Source organism: Dreissena polymorpha, chromosome 10 (genome assembly GCF_020536995.1).
Source record: "Dreissena polymorpha isolate Duluth1 chromosome 10, UMN_Dpol_1.0, whole genome shotgun sequence".
Lineage (NCBI taxonomy): Eukaryota > Metazoa > Mollusca > Bivalvia > Myida > Dreissenidae > Dreissena > Dreissena polymorpha.
The window spans coordinates 32,097,185-32,120,858 of NC_068364.1; the positions used below are offsets into that span (position 1 = coordinate 32,097,185).

The 23,674-nt window shown below is 35.0% G+C and overlaps 1 protein-coding gene across 1 annotated transcript in view; it reads right to left on the reverse strand.

The window, feature by feature from the left end:
• LOC127849014 (potassium voltage-gated channel subfamily H member 8-like) overlaps positions 1-23,674 on the reverse strand; it is a 67,886-nt gene that overhangs the window by 9,015 nt on the left and 35,197 nt on the right. Inside the window, exons 2-11 of the mRNA XM_052381738.1 lie at positions 19,562-19,792; positions 14,391-14,546; positions 13,151-13,338; positions 12,099-12,330; positions 9,005-9,162; positions 5,895-6,090; positions 4,993-5,217; positions 2,895-2,993; positions 2,169-2,269; positions 716-965 (exon numbers count right to left, since the gene is read on the reverse strand). Coding sequence (XP_052237698.1) covers positions 716-965; positions 2,169-2,269; positions 2,895-2,993; positions 4,993-5,217; positions 5,895-6,090; positions 9,005-9,162; positions 12,099-12,330; positions 13,151-13,338; positions 14,391-14,546; positions 19,562-19,792 — 1,836 coding nt within the window. The remainder of the gene's footprint in view (positions 1-715; positions 966-2,168; positions 2,270-2,894; positions 2,994-4,992; positions 5,218-5,894; positions 6,091-9,004; positions 9,163-12,098; positions 12,331-13,150; positions 13,339-14,390; positions 14,547-19,561; positions 19,793-23,674) is intronic.

A 23,674-nucleotide genomic window follows, 5' to 3' on the forward strand; every position in this document is an offset into this window, starting at 1 on the left:
CTGATCAGAGTCGACATTTTACGTACATGCACTAAGCCCCATTTCACAGAGCGCGGCTGATATTTCCATTATATAAGACAGAAGTTGTTTTCAGGCATCGTGCAATGTTTGCGTTACATAGGTTATCTTGTACTCGTCAAGCACAAAAAACGCCGCGTCCGTTGCCCACATAGACACAATATTATGAACATGTATATCCTTTTTACGGGAATCTAGACCATGTATAACGTCCAAAGCATGAATAAAAAAGTAACAACTATAAATTTAACTTATAATCACTAAGCCAAAGTGTTATACTATTCATACAACACGTGCTTGTTATGACATACAGGGATTTAGAAAGTCAAATAAATAATACAATGAAAACTCCGCATTTTAAAATATTAATGTGAATAGTTTCAAAATAAGTTATTTGTATTCAACGTTAAACTAAATAGCTTGTATAACTTGTCTTACCTTTTACTCTTTTAAATGTCTTCTGATTAAAAAATGTATAATGCTCTCTTTTAGAATGACATAATTATTTGCTGTCGCACGGTGTAACAAACGATATATAATGTATTTCCCTTGACTGACGGTACATGCACAATACATAAGAATCATATAATAATATGGTATTAGCTATATGATTTATATTTATATGTCTATTTCTATAAATATATTAATAAACATGTTTATAAATGTTTATATTTTTAAACTTGCGACGAATACTTACCAAGAATTGCGACAACCATGTCCGTCTTAAGCACCTCCATCGAGCCGCTCACGAGCAGGTACATGTAGTTAGAGGTGTCACCTTTGTGTACCAGGAACTCCCCAGGGGCACAGAACGACCGCTTAGTGTGCAAGGCGATTGACCTCAGGCAGCCTTGTGGGGCCTCCTCGAAAATGGGAAGATTTAGAATGTCCTTGTGAAGATGAAGACCCAGTTCACCTTTCATCTCTTCTGGGAAGTCTTTCAGTATCTAATTGGATGATATTTTCATCATTCAGTATCTGATTGGATGATATTTTTTGTCAACAGTAACTGATTGGATGATATTTTTGGTCGTCAGCATCTGATTGGATTATACGTGTTTTTTTCTTTAGAATCTGATTGGATGAAGTGTTTGTATAATCGTATCTGATTGGATGATATTTCCTGTATCTTATATGATAATATTTGCGGATTTCAGTTTATAATTGGACGATATGTTAATACTTCAGAATCTGATTGGATGGTATTTGTGTTCTGAAGTTTCAAATTGTATCAAGTTTGTAATGGGTAAGACTTATTTTCTTAATGGATGATTCATAAGATCAGATGATTGACAAGCAAATTCGTTGCATTGGTATTCTCTGCCAAATAAATGTTGTGTATGGATGGGTGCAAATGCCTTGATATAATCATAAAACATAATTAAGTGTATGGCAATTGTTGTTATGCGATGCAACTCTCTTCAATGATATATATACACACATGAAGTTTCATGTTCAAATCTGGTAGAGCATTTGATACATAGCCCTGAAATGATAAATAATACAAATACAACAATTGGCAATAACTCTTGGTTAAAAACGTTTAACATTATTGTTCTAGTGCATGGCGCTTCTTTCCATTGATTTCAACACACCCATGAAGATTCATGTTTAAATGTTGTAATACACTTGGAAACTTTTCTAAAACAACACTTCCAAACGATTCGACGCTCTAGTTTGGCGTTAGAGAAGTCTCCATGTGAAGACTTATCTGAAATATAAACCTTTGAACACCTCAATCGCTGACACAGTTCCTTCGTAAAATGTTAAACTTGCATCTTATAAAATATTCAAGATCATCGTTAAAACGTACTTAAATATCTCTGTGTAAGAATATCTCATCATAATTACCTATCCTATTCGACACAATTCTTTTTATTGTACATGTCTGCATTCGTTCACATGAAGTAATTGCTATTGTAAGACGGCAAAATGTACTCCCAGAGCGCACAGGCTTATCTATGACGGCAATTTTTGCCTTAACTAGATTTTCGTTTCGAGGAAACATTATTTTAACAAAATAATCCATACAGCGGAAAGTGTCTCCCTTGAGTAGCTCGAGCGTACTTCACAGGCTAATCTAGGACGACACTTCAAACACATGCACTAAATCCAGTTTGTCCAGAACAAGGCCTATTTTCTATTCTCACCTCGTCCGTCTCTATTCCGTTGTTCATGGACCACATTGTCTGGAAATATTCCTGCATCCTCTGCTTCAGCGGCTTTGGAATATCATTCGCTCGGAAGAAATCTGCAAGCAACACAAGAACAATGTCGAAAAGAACTCCATGTATCTGCAAATGACAGACGTATTAATAGACTAAGTACGAGAACGTCCAGATTTATGTGGTACACATATGTTGTATTATGTTTTTGATTTTTTTACTTACCGTATGAATAAGGGCATTTATAGATTTTCTATAAGGAATGTGGTTACCATATGTCTGAAAACCTGCGACGCTAACCCATGGCTCTTATTAAAATCTAGTTATGAAAATGTTATAGCTTCACATGTTATCAAATATATAAATGAATTGAAAAATGCTAAGACTTTTTACGTTTACGTTGTGAATATATGATGAAGTGTAATTATATGAAGTTTATATTGTGATTAAGTGTAAATATCTGATGAAATTTATATTGTGATAAAATGGACATATCTGATTAAGTAAAGGTTGTTATAAAGTGACAATATCTGATACAATTAAGGTTTTGATTACATTAAAAGTTTAGCTTGCGATTCAGTAAATATCTGACTGTTTCATGAGGATTACATACCAATATTATGTTTGATACAAATATAAACGTTGTTTGATACAAATATATACGTATATTTATTATTGCTAATTTTGTTTTGTTTTTCCAGTTATACCTACCTTTAAGATCTTTTGTTTTGGAATGGAAAGTTGTCCGCCGTTGATACATTCTTTGAATCAATGCCGTGACGTTCCCAAACACAACAGCGTGCATTAAAGCTGAAAAAAATAACTAAAAGTAGTAGCAATAACATCTGTTTTATCATAATTATTTTTATTATTATTATAATTATTATTTATTTGTATTTTCATTTTGATTAAGTGATCAATTGTGATTACGTGGATATTAATTCCATTATAATCTGATGCATGAACGGACATGGATTTTTGTTATTAAAGTGGAAACAACATTCAACCGAAGTCGGCGACTTTGCGCTTTGTACCGTACACTCATACCGCCAAACTATTATAAGTGTTAAAACAAATATGGCCATCCATAAACAATAGCACGCTGAATAGCCTATGATAACCAACTTTAAATAATAAAACCACAGAAACATTACTCGAAAAGAAAGTCTCTCGGCGAGATTACATTGCCTACAACAAGAGGGTCAAATGTACTATATCGCTCATTTGAGAACCGAAGGAACCAAACTGTTCTTTGAAGCTTTAGTATAATGACATGTATATATTAAATGTGGCTTCTGATCTCGTTTATTCCCGGAACAATTTTAGAACTCTGCTTACCTTGCATAAGGCAAATGTTTTGATTAAGTTGAAATATTCATGGTGCCAAACGTGTCATTATTAAGGTTTTCACAAAGTTTCACTGAATAAAACACAAAGAAAACTACCCAAACCCCTTTAAGTATTTTTTGTAACGGTCCGGAACCATTTTCAAACGCGGACGATATAGCATAGCAAACTGTGACTTCTATACTGTTCAAAAGTTTTCACAGGAGCCATATAAGGTACACTTCCCCACCCCCTTTCGGTTATATTTGTCCAAAAGAGCCGATTAACATATACACAACGTTCAGAGATTGTTTCATGAACATTAATTAAAGCGTGTGGCTTACAGATTTCATAGTTTCAATATAACTACATGATGGAAACTGCCCTGCACACCTCTCTGGTGGAAATGTTTTTCGATAGACCTGATTCATTGTCGAGCTCAGCCACGATAACATTACAACTAAGGTTTTGGGAAATTTTCATAACTATACGACAGAATAAGAGGCATTTAGATTATTGTAATGGACTCACAATAACTGTTCAAGGAAAACTGTCTTGCCACCTGGCACCCATGTTTTACCACGGACCGGTACTATTTTCAACCTTGGACTAGATATCATACAACAAATGTTCTGATCGAGATTCATGTTCTAACTTAGCAAAATTATAGTTTGAACGAACATTCTGGGTAAGTTTCATTTAGATTATACACAAACTGTTAATTATAAAGTGTTCAAATCAATTAACTTCAGCCATAAAATAAAAATGAGCCTGCCACTTCTAAAGTGCCCACAAGCTTTTTCTTTACTTTGACCTAGTGGCAACGTGACACAGTTTCGAATTCGGCCGAGATATAATTTGGACGATATAATTTGTCTGCCCAAATATCTCCCCAATTTTAACAACGTAATTGTTTATCCTTTCCCACTCAGAAGCAAAGTGATAATGGCTATGAGTAACTCTAAGTCTGTTCAGGTTTTTGCTGTTTGCTGCTCATCAGTATCTAAGGGATCGAAATGCAGCCTTTAAAATTTGAATTTAGTATAAAGGTATTTTATTAAATTTAACTTTCTATGGGACTACTAATGCGTCAATGTACGTATCGAAGTGGTAAATGGGTAAGACGCACAAAAGGTGATAACACAAAATCACCATGAGTACATTGTGCTCAGGTGAGCCATAAACTGGGCTTAAAAAACGAGACGTAATTAAACATATACAATAATCAATGCATGTGCAACCGCCTTGGAACAGTAGATGCAAAATATTCAATAGCCGGCTCAACTACGCGTCGTTCTCAACACAAAGTCCCGAATCAATCGCCAAACACACATATGAGACTCGCTCATGGAAAACGGGATGTATTGTATGTGCAATAAGTGCCTTCTCAGATTATATTTGCATTCTGCTTAGGCTTATCACGACCAACACTTCACGCCCAAGCATTAAACACCATTCTCCCAGATCGCGGCTTCTATCTTACCGCCAATGATCATGCAACAAACGGCAAAGATTTTTTCGGTGCTGGTGTTAGCGGACACGTTGCCAAAACCGACGCTCGTCATACTGCTGCAGGTAAAGTAGAGGGCGGACAAATAGCTGATAATGAGGTCCGGTTTGACCAAATCGAATGTGTCATTTCCGGTATGGTTTGCGCCCAGGATCTGTTTGTTAAGGTCAAGCCTTTCGCTGAGTTCGTAAAGCCACCCTGAAATAATTTTATCGCAGCATTAAAAATGCAAGACGCCATAAAACAAGTCAAGCTGAAAAACAATTAAAGACGGCTCGACTCATAAACAAAACAAATACACACACAACCAATATAAATGATATACATTTCTTTAGCATATACCTTAAAAGAGCAAAACAAATCAGAAATGTATTACGGCGTGAAAATTGTACATCGTCAGTCTTAACATTTGATAATAAACATACATAAAGGTCATGTGAACAGAGAGTGAAAATGCAATTATACGAAGTGTACATACTAACTTACATAATGCGTATTGATGTTCTTACATAAATTATTTAAGGTACAGACATGCAATTACCTTTGTACTAAGATCGTGCATGAAACATAACAACACAAATTTCATCGGAATCCAGAAATCGTGAGCAAAAATAAACTATTCAACAAAACAAATGAATGTTTTCATAAAACTTAAACAAAATAATAACACACATTTTGTATACAAAAGGGATAAAAGTAAATTGCAACATACTTTTTTCTCTCTTAACTGATATATTTTGTTTTAAAAGGCTTTTTCGAATTTTTTTTTTACACAAAGACTACACTTTCTTTATTTTACTGAACAAAACAAATCAATATTGACGTCAAAAGTCCTTTTATATTAATATTGACACGCACAACAAAAAAAACCATACCGGAAGTAATGTGCTCCTCAAACTCGGCGTGGCCAATGGCGTACCAGATACAAGCCATCCAATGGGCAAGCAGAGTAAACATGCCCATCAGCAAAGCGAGGACAAGGGCGCTGTACTGAGAGAACCTGTCAATCTTCTGGAGCAGTCGGGCGAGCCTAATGAGACGAGCGACCTTGAGCAAATGAACGGGGGCATCCTGAAAAAGAACGGGGATATCATCTTATCACGAGAGAATTACCAACTATCATTCTTATCATGCGATACATGTGTGAAGCAACTCATGTCGATTTTTACGAACAGGTTATTTTTCTTCAAAGCGCGAAGACCTTGACAAAATAAATGGCCAAGTTTTGGAGAAACTGTGGGTCAAATCTTAAAACAAATTAATTTAGGCATTATGTTCACTTAAGAAAAACCTCAACACAAAGTTTGTCAACGTATACTGAATCGCGATTTGGAAGTCTTATGCGACGGAAACTAGCCATTATGGCGTTAGCCTAATGTGTTAAAAAGCCAAAACATTAGAATAAGATTTGATATAAAAATCATACCATAAACTAATCGGGAGTTATAGGGTCTGAAAACATATATTGCATTAGAACATGCAAGTTACCTTGAATTATATATTATTCAGGAAAGCAGTATAAAGTTTTAAAAAGGAGAAACATAGCAAAGGCCAAGAGAGAACGTGACCTGTCAATAAACGAGCAGGCATTTTCTATGTTGCTGGTCATTGTCCTTTTAACTTCAAAGCTAATAACGAGTAATGTCCTTACTTGGACTTTTATAGTAACAGTCGAAAGTTGTATCTACACAATACCAACACATCCAGAAAAGGTCGAAACCATGCTCCGTATGCTAAAGCAACCGTGTATTATTAAAATAAAACAATGCTACATATGATTAAGTATAAACAATAATTTCTTAAATATTAATCGTCTCATAAAACGATTCAGAAAAATATGCAACTATAAAAACTAGTTCCCGGTTCAAATATAAACAAAATATTAATGAGCAATGTAACAACTTCTACCCTTGCACAGCTGTGTATGCTATGTTCAATGCAATATAACACATGAATGTGTCTTGAACACTTTAAACTTCATGGTGCTGGCATAACGATGGAGTGATTCCAATATACCACCGACATTCGGGGGTATAACAACAAAGTCCAATCCTATTTAATCAAAATGACCACAGTAAAATTAGTTGTATTTGACGTCATTAAAGTTCGAGGTTATTCAAAACTAAAACACTTGTCAGTGGAGACAAGAATTCGATAATTTCTGGTTTTTGATAAAAAAAAAGATAAAATTTGCGTCGGTCATTTTCCGATGAGTTTGTGTTAAATTTATAAATGGGTCAATGCACGAAATGTACGGAAATGTACGGAAATTAATGTTCCACAAACAATAATGATTTTACAGTAGTCCCAACATGTAGCAAATAGTCGATTGCATATGGCAATGACACACTGATATATGCCACCAACAGTCAAATGTGTATATATTCATTATACAATGATGCAAAAAAGTTGGCTTATACATTGAAACTCGTTCTTTCAAAACTGGGCGTATTGCATGTGCGATAAGTGTTCCCAGATAGGCAAGTGCAGTGCGCACATGCAAGTCAGGGATTTCACTTTCCGCCTAGACCGGCTTTTTTGCTACGAATGGACTTTTTAAAAACGAAAATCAACATGCACAGGCTAATCTGGGATCAGACTTGGCGAAATGTCATTTATATAAATGATCGAGCTGAATATGTGTTACATTAAACACGCATTGATCGACTATCAGATACTGAAACAAAACGAGGACAGTGAGAAATTAATACTGAGGACATTGTACACTATTGGAGACAAGTCAACTAATTAATTATCTGAAGAAACTGTGATAAATTGACGTGCGACGGTGTAAGATAGGAATCTAATTATTATTTCAAAGCGTTTTAAATGTCATTTATCTAAATGTCCGGGTTATACGCTTACAGAAAATACGCACGTAATCAAAAGATAGGCAATATTATGAGTAAGTTCTATATGTTATATGGGGCAACTGAAAAAAAAGCCGACGTCTGTCTAGCTATACGACCAGCGATTATATGACGATTATAGTGTCGATAAGAATAACCAGGACGTAGAGATTCTGTTATTTGCGGACTTATAGGAGACATATTACTATCATAATGACATAAAAACCTATGATATTGTCTACGTATGATTGTATATTTTGAAAAGTTCTGGTTCATATTTTCATGACATTTTGGTGAGCGGTACATTTTTATGAATGAAAACTATAAAAGTTCACATTAAGTCAGATAACCAAATCAAAGTAGGATGACACAATACATTCATTTCAAGGACATAAATTGCACAGGATTATCTTGGACGAGACTCTACGCACCTGCATTAAACCCCCTTTTCACAGAGCGCGGCAAATACTTATATGTGAGTCTTAGGAACCAGTGGCATTGGAATTATAATTTATTTTTCGTTGATATTTGTGTCTTTAAATCACATAATGACGTATTTTGAAGAAATTTACACTGAAATTAATATTCGTTGATCTTTACAATTGACCGATCCACGAATTATGCACACAAAAAAATGAAAAAGGTCTAAAGCAAACACTCCTTTTGTTTGTCAAATATCAGAAATCCAAGAACATCCATTTCCATAAAATATTTTTTTTGGCAAAAACCAAGAAATGTCATGCCGACGAATATACATGATGATACGGTAGTAAAAAACTTATTATCCTTCAAGATCTGGAGCGATCTGGAGGATTTTACATTTTGAAAAAAATTGCTTTGGTTTCCCCAGTAAGAAGGCGACCACGGTAATAATTTCGATCGCTTACAGCATGACCTCTGTAATAATTTCGATCGCTTACAGAATGACCGCTCTAATAATTTCGATCGCTTACAACATTGATGTTGGAGATGTACAGAAAGTCGAACGGGATGGCGGACAACATACATAATTGCAACAATAAAGTTCTTAACGGTGTGTTTACATTTTGTGCAGCCCGTGTGTAAATCCCTAAAAATCACATTGATTCTGCACCCTGGATAAGGATGTGATAAATGCAATAATTGTCATCGCTTACAGCACTGATGTTGAAGATGTACAGAAAGTCGAACGGGATGGCGGCCAACAGATCGAGCAGGAACCACCCTTTGACATAGTTGATGGCGATCATTCGTGCCTCGTACACCACTTGTCCGCGTTTGTTGACGAACGAAGTGCGGAAGTTAAATATGATATCTGAAACGAGGTGAGGAATTTTTATATTAAATCTAAAATTAATTTCTATTCGAGTACATCGAAAACGTGAGGCTTATTGAAATTCGCTTTCTGGATAGAACCAGTGAGAGATGTCTATTGGAGAGGTCTAAGCCATTACCCCGTTCGCTAGGCGGACACCATATACATCACGCCACGGCGAATGTATACACATATGCAATCGTGGAATTTAAACAGAGCAAAAATTCGATGTTTATAAAAGTGAGACTAGCAGACCACTTTCCCGCATTTGTTGACGAATGACGTGCGGGAGTTAAATTAGATAACTAAAATATATATTAAGGAGGAATTAACACAGATCCCAAATTACAGTTTTTATAGCTGGAGACCGTTGCAATAAAATGTTGTGAGTCTGCTGCAACGGGTAAGCCAGTCACAATGTTTTTTTTAAAGGATAAATTTCGAGAATCGTTTACGAGTCCAACCCAGAGTACGAACGCTAACTGAATATAAAGAAGTGAAACTGCAGCAGTCCAGCAGTCCTATTATACACACGTTCGAGGTCCTTCATTTATGATAAGTGACCAATTGCATAAACAGTACGGTACAATACGAAACAGCATACACATATAGTAGAATAAAGCTGGGTCACTGCCTTGGAACGGTCATTGCTATATACAGGTGCTTTAAAACGGTTTAAGAGCGCTCAACCTCACACTTGGTCCAGCAATATTCATGATATATATAAGGGTAAATAAAGTTTGAGTTGTTTCGTACTGTTTTGGCAATTGGCCATTTGCCTTAAGTAAAGGACCAACTAATTGTATAAAAAGGGAATGCAATACTGCTCCAGCAGCTGGAGTTTCACTTCTTTATATTGACCAATATGTCGAAGGCTTATTGAGTCGGTGTCTTGACCAAAAGGTTTACTGAAGGCTAAATAGAGGCTTACTGGGTCGGGTTTTAGATCAATATGCCGAGGGTACGTGAAAATAGTAAAGTAAGTTGACTAGAAAGCTTATGAGCCCCCGCTCTGTTAAAAGGGAGATTAATGCATGTGTGTAAAGTGTTCTCCACACAGGCTAATCAAGAAAGCATTCTGTGATAAAGCGTAAATAAAATCGTTAATTTAAATCATCACCTGAGATATGTTATATTAGTGTTACTATTCTAATTTTTGCTTACAATTTTAGAGGATTTCGAAGGCGAATGTCGCGGGAATTCTGGTATGAAGTTAATAATGCTCGCTGTTTTGTTCAATACTTATACAATCGTTGACTACTACCAATATTTATTCTTAGAAACCACCGAAAAGAATCAGAACTCTGTAAACTATTATTTCAACTCATCAAAGCTTTTTGTACATACAATGTAATTATAATTTCAAATGCGATCTCCTGATGGAAGTGAAATAGCATTCCAAATCAATAAAACATTAAATGAGCTGGCACTATACATCCGTATTTATTGAAAAGGAAGGTTTTATGTTTTACGAGTCTCCTGGGTGTCATTGCCAACAATTTGTTGCATAATTAATGATGTCAAGACATGCGGGATATTTTTCACATATCTAAATTTGTACCTGACTTAAAATATACAACGACAGGTTAAATAATTGTTCATGATTTTTTAATTGAAAAACATCTATAAAACTCATATTAATAAGTTTATAGCTTAGTGCGATGTTAATACGTGTTAAGATAATGCAAATGTATAATCTTATTTTCAAAGTGTTGCTAGTAACTCATTTAATACAATGTTATTGCATTTTGATGGTTAGGTTGAACAATAATTATATGATTTGTGTATGTCCCCTCCCCTTCGGGAAATGAATAGATAAATGCATATGTGTTTTTTCATACCATGTCAATTTGGCCTAGCGTGTTTAGTAATTACTTTTTAAGGAAGAAATTATCATGCATTGGTAGTCTTGTAAATGAGATTATTTGCAAAAAAGATCTTTGTTCCCCAGTTATGCTCGCTTATTTTCTTTTATTTTACGATTTTTAGTATGACGTTACATTCAATACATAGCACTCTTAACACCGATCGAACAGAGACACGTGCTATTTGTAGCGGAGGTATAACGCTCTCGTTTAAAGGAAGGATTGAAATATAATCGGTTTTACTAAAGTGAAAGTGCACACGTTTGTAATTTAGACAGACCTTACATAATGACGACATTTGCGAGTTTAAGTAAAAATAAAATTTGAACGATACATTTTGCACCCAGACCTATAAAAACAATGATAAGCTCGCTTGCATCGATAGGCTGGGCTTGAGAGTAACTTTGTGTGTTTTGAAATATTCTGAGAACTTTTCCCCCTATAGTTAGGATCTAACCCAAAACATAATTGCTCTAATGCAACCTCATTTAAAAATATTGCGATTCGCGCGGTATAGTTAGATATTTTTGTTTCAAAAGAAATCAAACGAGCGATGTTTGCCAAAAATCTATGCAGCCCCCACCCCAAAAAAAAAAACACGTACACAAAAAAAACAACCTACAAGCCTTATTATTGTGGTCAATTAATTACAGTTATAAATCAGCCAGACAGTTGAAATAATAAAGCGTATCATTATCTCGCTTGCCTTTTTGTTTTTAAACACCATAAGTTATTAAATTTCAATTATCATAATTTATCAAATAATAATGGAATTCGATGTCGACTTTTTATCAGAGTTCAAAATGTTGAATCGGTAATACCGTAATAAATCTGGCAAGTGTACCACTTTATTTCCATATTTACAACGCCTGTGACCTTCACGAAAACAGCAAAAACAATACCGGCAATGGTTTTCGATTACGAAATTAAGAAAGTGTGGCCCTTTTTCAAATTCTCACGGTTAATATAGTATTATTGTGTCTGTATATAAGACGCACCGGATAATAACACGCAGGTAATTTTAGATTGGAAATCACGTTGCGTCCAAAGATACAGTAACTGTACACTTACCGAACATAAATAGAACCTCAACTACAACATCGGAATAAATGGATTCTCTCTGGTTCTTCTCAGCTCGTGTAAAAGCGGCGTTGTAGGGCACGAGAATTGCAGTGTAAAACGTGCAAAGCAGTATGAGCCAGTCCCAGCCGATCTTGAACAGTCCATAGTGGACCAATATGAACTTGGACTTCTTGACTTCTTGGACCTTGTATTCCGGCATCTTCGTTGATATGGAACTAAACTGTAAATCGTGAATACGTTAGTTGAGTACAAATTTAGGCCAAATCTTGAATAGTCTAGAATGGACCAATTCACATTTAGACTTCTGATGCGTGATGCGTTAAGATTTGTTGTTGACAGTTTAGCCCTCAAATAAAATTATTTAAAACATTAAATAGACTAAATTTGAAATGACATCAAAATAAGTCAATGCTTTAAACTTGTTTGAGATTTGTTCGAAAGTGCAAACAAAATCAATTAAAGAACTGACAAGTAAATATATATCGATTGAGTTTAAAGATATAAACAATCTCCAAAACAGACACACATACAGTATAATGCTTAATTAATTCCTACGTTGATAAAGACGCTGTAAAATACACACAATAATGTGATCACTGAACCAGGGCCCTTGTTATTCAAAACTGTTCACTTTAAAATTAGTTAATCTAACCATGGTCAATTTGTTTTTAATTAACTGTGCTTTTAGCCTTTTAGGGTAAAACATGTCAAATGGTTGATACTTTGTGCTGATTTTGGAAATTTTTATTCCTAAAGGTAAAATCAAATAAAAGTTGGTAAGAAAACTAACCATGGTATGTTTATCCTAAACCGATACGTAACTTTATGAACAGAAGCATTACCGAAACGCATCACAAGTTAGACATGGGTCTTTTGCATGAACATCTTCCATTACATGAGTAGAAGTAATACTTGGTATATTTTGGGGGAGATCTAAATAACGTCCTATAAGGGGTATGCAACCAGTGACCTTCCACTTGTTAGGCGAACGTCATATCCACTCTACTTCGGCGATTTTTTTAAATTGTTTAATCATATACCTTATTTAGTTGTTGTAGCTTTGACTTCGCTCGGTTGGCTCTGTTGTGTTTCTCAAATTGACCGGATAAGTGGTAAAGCACTGCCCGACTCCTTCTGCGCTGGTTCTGTGCACCAGCAAGTCCCGGAAGTGTTCCAGCGGAGCGACCTTGGCGCGCCTGGCATCGCCTGTATGCCTCCGCCATTTCTTCTGTTAGTCATACAATCAATACATACAAATAACATGAATCCTGACGGAACATTATCAGTAGATATTTTGCGGTGTGTAATTCTTTATAAGTGAAAATACAGATTGCTTAAACAACTCGACAATAACACTACAAAATGCACACAGAAATATCATTAATTTTCTCTGATACATTTTGCCTGAATAAGTTTTTTCAATGATTGTTTTTACAAATAGACTACATTTTCTTAATTATATCAAACAAAACACTCGTATAGAGACGCTACAAATCCAATTAATTGCAGATGACGTCACAACGTCAAAACATCAAAAATATTCAAGAGTATTATAATAAGCGGTGAAACGGTCCATGCAAAAGAGGTTTGGTTGTAACGAAATGTTCATCAATAGAAACTGTGAAATATTGACTCTCAACGACTAATTGCATGTATGAGTCCACTCCATTTTTAAGTGGTGGGAATTTCATGTTTTCATATATATTCAAGAAACTTTTAATCCATATAAAACAGCTTTAGAAAAAGGAGACGCACGACAGTATGTGCTACATTGTGGAAAACGCCACTAATGTGTGTATGCAAAAATTCTGACCCGTTGAAAATCTTTTTAAAATTGCATACAATATCAACTTTACATAAATGATTAAATTTGAAATTGGATTATAAAAAAGGTGATCGTTGTTTGTACCTGGGGAATATATGGGCTTTTCTAGAGGTTAGGAGATCTAGTTAATGGGTTAACTTTTTTCTGTTTACAGATAAGATACTGTAAGCAAATCCAAAATTATGCATGGGATCCGAAAAATTAGCCAGTATTGCTAGCGTTGTTTGCAACAATAGCGTATATGTGATTTCTCTCCGAAATATGGGGATTCGAATAGCACTTATCATGCTGAAGACTATAAACTGCTTTATTGTAAATTCAACAAAACTGGGGATGGAAAGGTCAATTTGAAATCCAAAATCAGAAATCCATGAACATGCGAGTCCATGAAAAACTCCTTAAAAAACAACCAAGACGTTTTATGCGGACGAATATGAATCAAATAGCAGTATTACCGTCACTGTCTGCCTCATTGCTGGTTTTTTCATCATCCGAGTCGTCGTCGGCGCGCGTTGTGTTGCCAATCTCCTTGTGGGAGACGAGAATAAGCACAACTTGTGACTTCTCGTTCGTTATTGGGACCACATCGAGTAAACATTTGAATTTCTGGCCTGGAAAAAGAACACCACGCAAGTGGGCATTTGAATTGGGGCGGCGCATTTTCTTTTTTAATGAAACGCAGTAATGAGTATTTAAGCCTCGCTCTTGAAAAACAGGGCTGAATGCATATGTTCGGCGTCGTCCTAAATTAGCCTGTGCAGTCTGCACAGACATTTTAGGGGTAACACTTTCTTCTTTTATGGAACTTTTCCTTTAAAAGAAGTGTCTTCTGATCTAAAATCCAGTTATGGCGCAAAGTGTCGTCCCTGATAAACCTGTACGGACTGCACAGGCTAATGTGAGACGTCAGTTTACGCACATGCATATGCCCCGTTTCTCACAGAGCGAGGCTGATTTAAATAATATTTTGAGATTGGTTTTGATAAAACTTTAGATTTGTGATCATCAGAAAATAACAGTTAAGAAAACATTAAACGTTTGTTGTAAGTTTTTAATCAAATATATTTCTATATATACCAATCATTATCAAAATATATAATTGATAAAAGAGGCTACACACCACCAAGCCTCAATTCAAAACCTAAGCAAGTATTGGCCTTTATAGAGAACTTTCCAAAGATTTTGGAATGTTTTGAAGTTTGTCATTTCATTCTTTAAATTGATAAATGCAAATACAGGTACTAAAGAGTTTTAGTATAAAACAAACATACAATTAAAGAAATAAAAAAGTAATGCGCGCACGGACTATGATCCTTGGGGTAAAAGTCCAGCGCTTAATCAACTCGGCCACCCGCAACGACGTTAAACTGCATGCACATTAATCTTGATATACGCAATCATCGTTAAACTGCATGCACATTAATCGTGATATAAGCAATCATCGTTAAACTGCATGCACATTCATCGTGATATAAGCAATCATCGTTAAACTTCATGCACATTAATCGTGATATAAGCAATCATCGTTAAACTGTATGCACAGTAATCGTGATATAAGCAATCATCGTTAAACTGCACGCACATTAATCGTGATATAAGCAATCATCGTTAAACTGCATGCCCATCAATCGTGATATAAGCAATCATCGTAATGTTACAAAATAAAACGATGTCAACGTAACTTTTCAAATTAAGCAATCGCTTCACGTTGGTAACGCTTTATAATTTTCAGGTTTTTAAATCATCAAAACAAGCATATAACTGATATTTAAGAGCACGGTAAATTTAAAGGATCACTGTTTCCTAACAAAATAACATAATTGCAACGAAAATTTGCAAATCAGAAACATTGGATTTTTCGATTCCGTCAATTTATCAAAACGTGAATATCAAACATTATTGAAGTCATTGACCGTCAATGAATAAAATAAGTGTCGAGAATATTATTTTATGAGACTGTTACGTTGGACAATTTTCATTAAGTTTCAATCACTTATCACAGCGCGACGCTCATTTGTTTCGCAATCCAGATACATCTGGGTACTACATAAAGGGTTGCACTACATTATACAATTTCAAGTGAACTGTTAACGCCTTTGAAAACCCAAGCCTTTTAAACATGTTATGCTAATATGAATATCGAGATGGAATCAGCGGAAATTGCTTGCTGTGAAACTTGAGACTTTATATCATTGTATCGTAATTATTATTTTCACTCAGTATCCGTTGATTTCATGGATCTGCGTTTTTGTTGTATTTAATTAAGCTTTGAAGTAGAATATACAGCGCCAGGAAAATGTTTAAATATGCGACGAAAATGCATTCATAAAACAGAAGAGTATTCGACTCGATTTGAATTGTGTATGGGCTTAATTCAATTTTAACGCTCTTGTTGGAGCAAGCGTTTATTTCTTGAATAAATATCCAAAATATGTGATATGCTTTCAATCACATATTTTCCAAAATTGCGCCCAGTGGTTGTGATTACGTGTATTAAAGTTCTGTCTAGATGAAAGTAAAAAATCTGAGCTCCAAAACAAACATAACAAGACGCGCTTACTGTATTGCTAAAATGCTGGCCCAGCAGAAAGGCTGTAGGAAGTGACATAATTGATCTACATCCCCTCCTGTTCATGTTAAAAGAACCAGACACACTGGCGTCAGTGTGCCTTGCATCCGCATGGCCTTTCAACTCTTACACACGCTCAGACCCGTTATTTTTTATTCACAGGTCGTGTTTGCTTCGTCGTCATTAACAGTGAAAATTCCTTGAGCTCCACCGGGGTATCTACCCATTTTTGCCTTGCATCTAGAAAAACAAACCTTGGCAAACAGCGTAGACCCAGATGATACGCCTCATAATGCGGCATCTCACTAGGGTCGCTGTTTGCTTAAAGGAATTTCTTTTAGAAAAATTCTAAATATAGAAATAAATATACTAGACATCTCTAATTTTAGAAATAAATTGATCCAATTTTGAAGGATGGTGGAGTCCACTAGGCATAAATGGGTTAATTACTAAAACGCGTCCATTTAAAGTGAACGCAACAAATCGGTCGCATTTCATCTCAGCATACAAGCCATAGTTATAATCATATTCATTTTCAGTCTTCTGGCAACGAAATATTTTGTTTTTAAAACACCTTCATATTATTTTATATAATCAAAAACAACAAACTAAAAAACAACACAAATTAAGCATTGCAGTCTACACGAAAGCCATGTTATTAATGCTATCTTCTTTGATATAATGATCCTATTTCAAAGCGTTTGCGAACACATAAACAATGTGTCCGTTTTTTTAATTGTAATTCAAACGTTTCGTTTGAAACAAACACGTTTGTGTTACTAAGACAGAACATTGTTCCAATAAATGTAAGTAAGCAGTTGACGGTCGTATTTCGAAACGCAGTCGTGTGGGTGGTTGGAATTCTGATTATGTCATGAAACGTGAATTCTTTTAATTTAGTTTTGTCCTTCGATAACAAAGACTTTAATTTGCAACCACTTAGTTGGTTTCAAATGACTATAAAAGCAAGAACATTGAGTGCAGAATATTTAATTGTCTGTATATTTGCTGATGAAACACAATAATGGTTTTTATGCGGCGGGAAAATAGAAAGACCAATGACATAAAAGGAGAAAAATACTTTCAGCAAGGCAACGGTTGTCGATAAACGAATAAAAAAAGTAATTTTAACCTTTCCATTGAGTAGAACAGCATATTATGTTGATGAAATTATAATCCAGTCCGTTAAGGCAAGGATGTAATATATTTAATCTGGTCGCGAAAAATTGCGCTGCATACAGTTCATTACTTGAAGATCTTAAAATGATGGCATTCAAATTATATTGTAACTTCATTTCGGTGCACATTTACTATTCACATCAATAATATGTGCAGAATAAGGTCTTTTAAGTTAGGCTTAAAGCTTTTAAGCCTGTTTATTAATATTAAGATGCTACGTTTCATACCATCACAAGATGATACAGAAAAACGGCACAGGGTCTATAAAATTGCCGACGTAAATTGGGACACAATTGGAAAAGACAAACGCAGGCTAACATTTCGCTCATATATAAGATTTTATTATAAGAATTACATTACCAAGGTATTGGTTATTATACTTAAAAGATATGTTTATATATATTTTCATATTTAAGTTTGACGGGAATTCTAACAAATATACTATATAATTCATCTTGAATTGTTTTCTTACTTTGATCTGTGCTTGGTACAGTATAATGTTGAAGATTCAAAACAATCCTCAAATGCTATTCCTAAGACGAAACAACGGAATCATTGATCATTAGCATATTAACTCAACGTTGCAAATAAAAAATACATTTGACGGAACTTGAACAATAACAAGAACAGTTGCATGAACTTGGAAAAAAACACCTTTGCATTTAAATTTGAAAGAGAATGCACTGTAAGTAGAAAGTATAAAAATGCCTTTAATTGACATAATTATTAACCCATTTATGCCTAGCGTCTAGAAAAAAGGCATAATAATGCGGCGTATCATCAGGGTCTGCGATATTTTTGCTTTAAGTAATTTCTGAAAGAAATATTCTAAATATATAAATATACATACTAGACATCCTTTATTTTGGAAATTAATTGATCGGATTAAGAAGGATGGGAGAGTCCACTAGTCATAAATGGGTTAATCTTGGAAAACTTTCGACTAATACTGAGTTGCGTTTAAAAAACCTCATAATTCCAGGCCACTGGGTCAATACCATTTAAACGTACACGTCATATTATCTACATATGCTGTCCGCATAACAAAACGGATAATTGCAGTTGGATAGTCTTTCGATGTCAGAGGCACTCACATATTTTGTCAAGGTTCGAACTCAATCACGTCTGTATGTGTCAAGGCGCATACTGGTGATAAAGCGCGTTAACATTATGATGTTTGCAAAATAAAGGTGACAAAGATAAATAATGAACCAGAACCCTGTTTGTAATGGACGAGGCAAATGTAATGGTCTAAGACCAATATGGCCATAAATAATCCGCTAAAGTGCTACAGTCGCTATATTATCTGTCACCGACTTTCAGGAACCTTTATGGCCTATGGAAATACATTCTCGATTTAAGAACATTACGCCAGAAAACAATATAATTGTCTGGAACATTCATAAGGGTTAGCTAACAAACTCTGTGAAACAATCGGCTAATCAAACACTGGCAATAATTGCAATGTTAATTGGGGGATGATTGCGGATCAGAATCTGGGTCTAGTCAACAGACTGATGCCATTCGTCGGGGGAATAATGATAGCAATGAACTTCAAAATGTTTGCTAAGTGCGGAATAATACGACTCAAGACGATAATAAGGTGTACTGTATGTGTGCAATGTAATGTTTACTCTATATTTAAATGCAAAAACAAACGTTACAATTTACCTCCATAAAACAATGTTCTGTCTATTTATGTCATTTTAAAAAATTTACCGACACCAGTGTCATCTTGTTTGCCTTGCTTATTTTTAAGAAAATGCTTAATATTTAAAATAGATGTGTTCAAATAAAATGAAAGAACGTTTGCAACGCGTAAGAGTCTAAATTCTTACCAATCTTTTTATATTCTTACCGCTCTTTTAAAATTCTTACCGCTCTTTTTATACATCAGCAGTTCAGTCTTGAGCTCAATTTTCTTTTCAAGTGCATCTTCAATTCGTTCACGTTCTTTAAGCAGCGTTTCTTCTCCGAATAAGAACTTGCACGAGCAGCTCCGGCCCATCACCTGGGACCTCTGGTAGCCCGTCAGTTCCACAAAACCGTCCGAACAGTACACGACGGGACATCCGGTCGCCTGTGCGTTTCCCAACACAAAGTTGCTGTCTGCAAAAAAGGAAATAATCAGGTTTGTACTAGCACAATAAGAGCAATACAGAATTCAGCTTTACTTTAAAACCTATTGATTTTAGCTTGCTTGTTTTGTAAGCCTTAGGCTAATTTAAAACACTCGAGTCAGTTTCCTGGGTAGAACCAGTACTTGGTGTCTTGGAGTGGATAAAAAACGCTCTCACATAGAGGATCGAACACATGACTCCCGATCGCAAGGCGGACATCAAAGCAACTACGCCACGTTTGTCTTCCACGGCGACCTTTCAATGGTCTTTACTGTCTGGAAAGGGACGCGAATGGATGTTATTTAAAAAACAGCACAATTTAAAATTAGATGTGATTCCCCATTATAATAAGTATCGACAACTACAATTGCTTTTTCCATGACAAGTTTCAAGTGTTGTTCAAATGAAAACGTAAATGAACTGCAATAATAAGATTGTGTTTGATTATATTATTCTGCCATATTTTCTTTTTCTCAGTTGTTTCTAATTTAACCATGATTTATTTAGTTGTTTATTACAATCATTATTGTACCTTGCTAGTTTCATGCTTCTCAATTAACATGTTTCCGCCACTTCGGACTGCACAGACCAATCTGGGACGACACTTTACGCATATACAGTAAGCCCAGTTTTTCCAGAACGCTTCCCTGGGTAATATGCCTTTTTTTTAAATGATCGTCTGTAAGACACGTAGAGTTCACTGTACCATACTCAAATTTAATCAAAAGCGTGAGGTTTATGAACTTGAAAATTATTTTGAGTGCTCGAATTAGCGCCTGATGTTGTTGACTTTTCAAAGGGCTTCCATCCAATAAAAATAAATTAGTCTAATAAGAAGGTTAAGTGAGACGTAACAAGCTTCATTTATAAGGATGGTTATATTTATAAATATTTATATTTTTTTAGAAAACCAACACTGTTTGTATGTACGTATTACTGTGATTTTCGTTTCAATGGTTACTGCGAATGTGAATGAAGTGCCAGGCTACGAAAACACGCTGTCATTAAGGGTTCGTCCGCGACTAATGTTTTTGTATCGCGTTTCCACTGTATACAACAAAATAGTATTTGAGACTTGCTCTGGGAAAACGGGGTTTAATGCATCTGAGCAGTCCGGACAGGCAAGTAAGGGACGACGCTTTTCTGATATATTTCGTTTAAAGGAATTGTTGTCTTAGTAAACATCCAGTTTAAGCGGAACTCCGATTCCCCCAGTTTTTCCAGAGAGAGATTGATTTTAATAAATCGTCATCTGTTGGTTTACTCATTATATGCTAATAAAGAAAGACGCTTTAATCATCACGGTATTTACAGGAAGCCTCCTCTTAACAATGAAGTTGTCGTCCCAAATTATGCTTGTACATTGCTGTCCACTTTTTTTCAAGTAAACATGGTAATGTTACTGTATCAAAGTCTCGTACAGGTATTGTAACGAAAATCCTTTTATCTATGAGTTAGTTTTCACTTAAACGGTTTCTTACATTTCATTGTACTGTACTAGTAGTACTCGTAGTACTAGAAGTACTAGTGGTACTAGTAGTACTAGTAGTACTAGTGGTACTAGTAGTACTAGTAGTACTAGTAGTACTAGTGGTACTAGTAGTACTAGTAGTACTAGTAGTACTAGTAGTACAAGTAGTACTAGTAGTACTAAAAGTACAAGTATTATTAGTAGTACTAGTAGTACTAGTACTATTAGTACTAGTAGTACTAATAGTACTAGTAGTACTAGTAGTACAAGTAGTGCTATTAGTACTAGTAGTACTAGTAATACAAGTAGTACAAGTAGTAGTAGTAGTAGTAGTAGTAGTAGTAGTAGTAGTAGTAGTAGTAGTAGTAGTAGTAGTAGTAGTAGTAGTAGTAGTAGTAGTAGTAGTAGAAGTAGTAGTAATAGTGGTTTTTGTTGTTTTTGTGTCGTTTTATTGTTGTTGTTGACGTAGAATTGCAAGTTGAATAAATATAAATATCCTGACATTGTTTTCTTGTCCTTAATAATTGTTTTCTCTTCCGTTATATAATCTATGAGAAACGAGACATCATCAATCAACCATTCAATGTAGTATGTCGATTCTTAACGTGGCACATCGATGCTTATCTGCATTTCCTACAGCGTTGATGGACTTTTTATACGTGTTCATATTAATCAGATCGAATGACAATTCCTGTTATGAGCCTTGCTACAGCGATGATGGACTTTTTATACGTGTTCATATTAATCAGATCGAATGACAATTCTTGTTATGAGCCTTGCTCAGGGAAAACGGGGTTTAATGCATTTGCGAAAAGTTTCGTCTCAGATTAGCAGTTGTTGTTGTAGATGATGTATTAATAATAACAGCAAAAGAAGTCATCCTTGTACACATACACGATTGTGTACTAGTTGACATGTAGTAGAAATGGAATAAATAGCACTATCTGGGTATTATGTCCGTCACGTAATATAATAATCTTTTAACACGATTCATCATTAATCAAGCACTCATTGTTGCATGTAGCTGTCAATTCTTGACGAGGGACATCGATGGTTTCAGCATTTTCTACCGCAATGAATGACTTTTTATGCGCGCGCTTATCAATCAGATCGCATGAACATTCTTTATCTCATAAAATAAGCAGAGCGTAAGAGACCCATTAATCAACGTTTTTTATAAGAACCTACGCTAATCAACGTTTATTATGGATGCACTTGTCATATAGCGGATTTGTATAAAACCTATGTTGAGTAAATCCAAACAAAGGTCCTGTTGAAATGATTCATCCGTATTTACTAACAATACAAATGTTGAGGAAACGTTCTGGAAAAAAGTATGTAATATGTCATCCCAAATTACCCTGTGCCGAAACTGTCGCGAAAAATATCACAAACGACAAAGTGTCGTGGCTGATAAGTGTGGATTGCACAGGCTAATTTGGGCCGACACGTAAAACCAAGGCATTAAGCCAAAATTTTGCAGAACGTTAATCATGTCGATAATGCATTGCGTCCAAAGGACTGTCAATCAAAAGAATATGTCGAATAATTCACATGAGATTTGCTATATTGCAGTGAACAGTGAATATACAAGAAAGGAAGCATATGATCAAACATGTCATTTTCTGACTAGGCAGTCATGACAATGTCATTGAAGGCAGAACATGTTCAATAAACGCTGTCTGAAAGCGGATCTTTCGTTCCTGAAAGAAATTAATTTTTAATAAATCACAGAAAGTGTTTCTTAGAATACCTAAGATGTCATGCAACAAATGACAATCTATAATGTCTGCAGTGGAGCTTGACAAATTAGATTTTTACTACATGTACTTACTACTGTACATAGTTTATTTCAAGAGTTAAATGCGTTAATAATGAAAAACTTCTAATAACATACTATAAATTCTTGAAAGAAATAAACAATTTAAAACGATTTAAACCATTTTATCTCACATATTGTACGCCTTCCATTGCAAAGTGTGTTTCATCTTTGAACATTTAAGAGAAATCAACAAATCAGTTTAAGGGAAACACTAAATTATGAGAAAATCTATAATTAATAAAAACTACTAAAAACATATTCGATTTCTCATATTTGGTCATTGCAGCAATGTCCGCTTGTTTACGATCATTAACATGCAAAGGATCTTCAGATGTGAAAGCGCTAGTCCAAAACCTGTCGGGGTTCAAGCGGTACACTAATTAATGCAACCACAATATATTATTTTTTGGTTGCAAGTTCGCGAAGATGGTTTCACGAATATATAAGAGTGGAATGGCTTTTTTATTTTTTAGCGTTGCAATTACGTATTTGAATACGAAAATCAATCTGCACATTACATGAAACGCCTATTATATATCTTTAAACACACTTTTCTTCTTAAACCATTTTGTAGTACG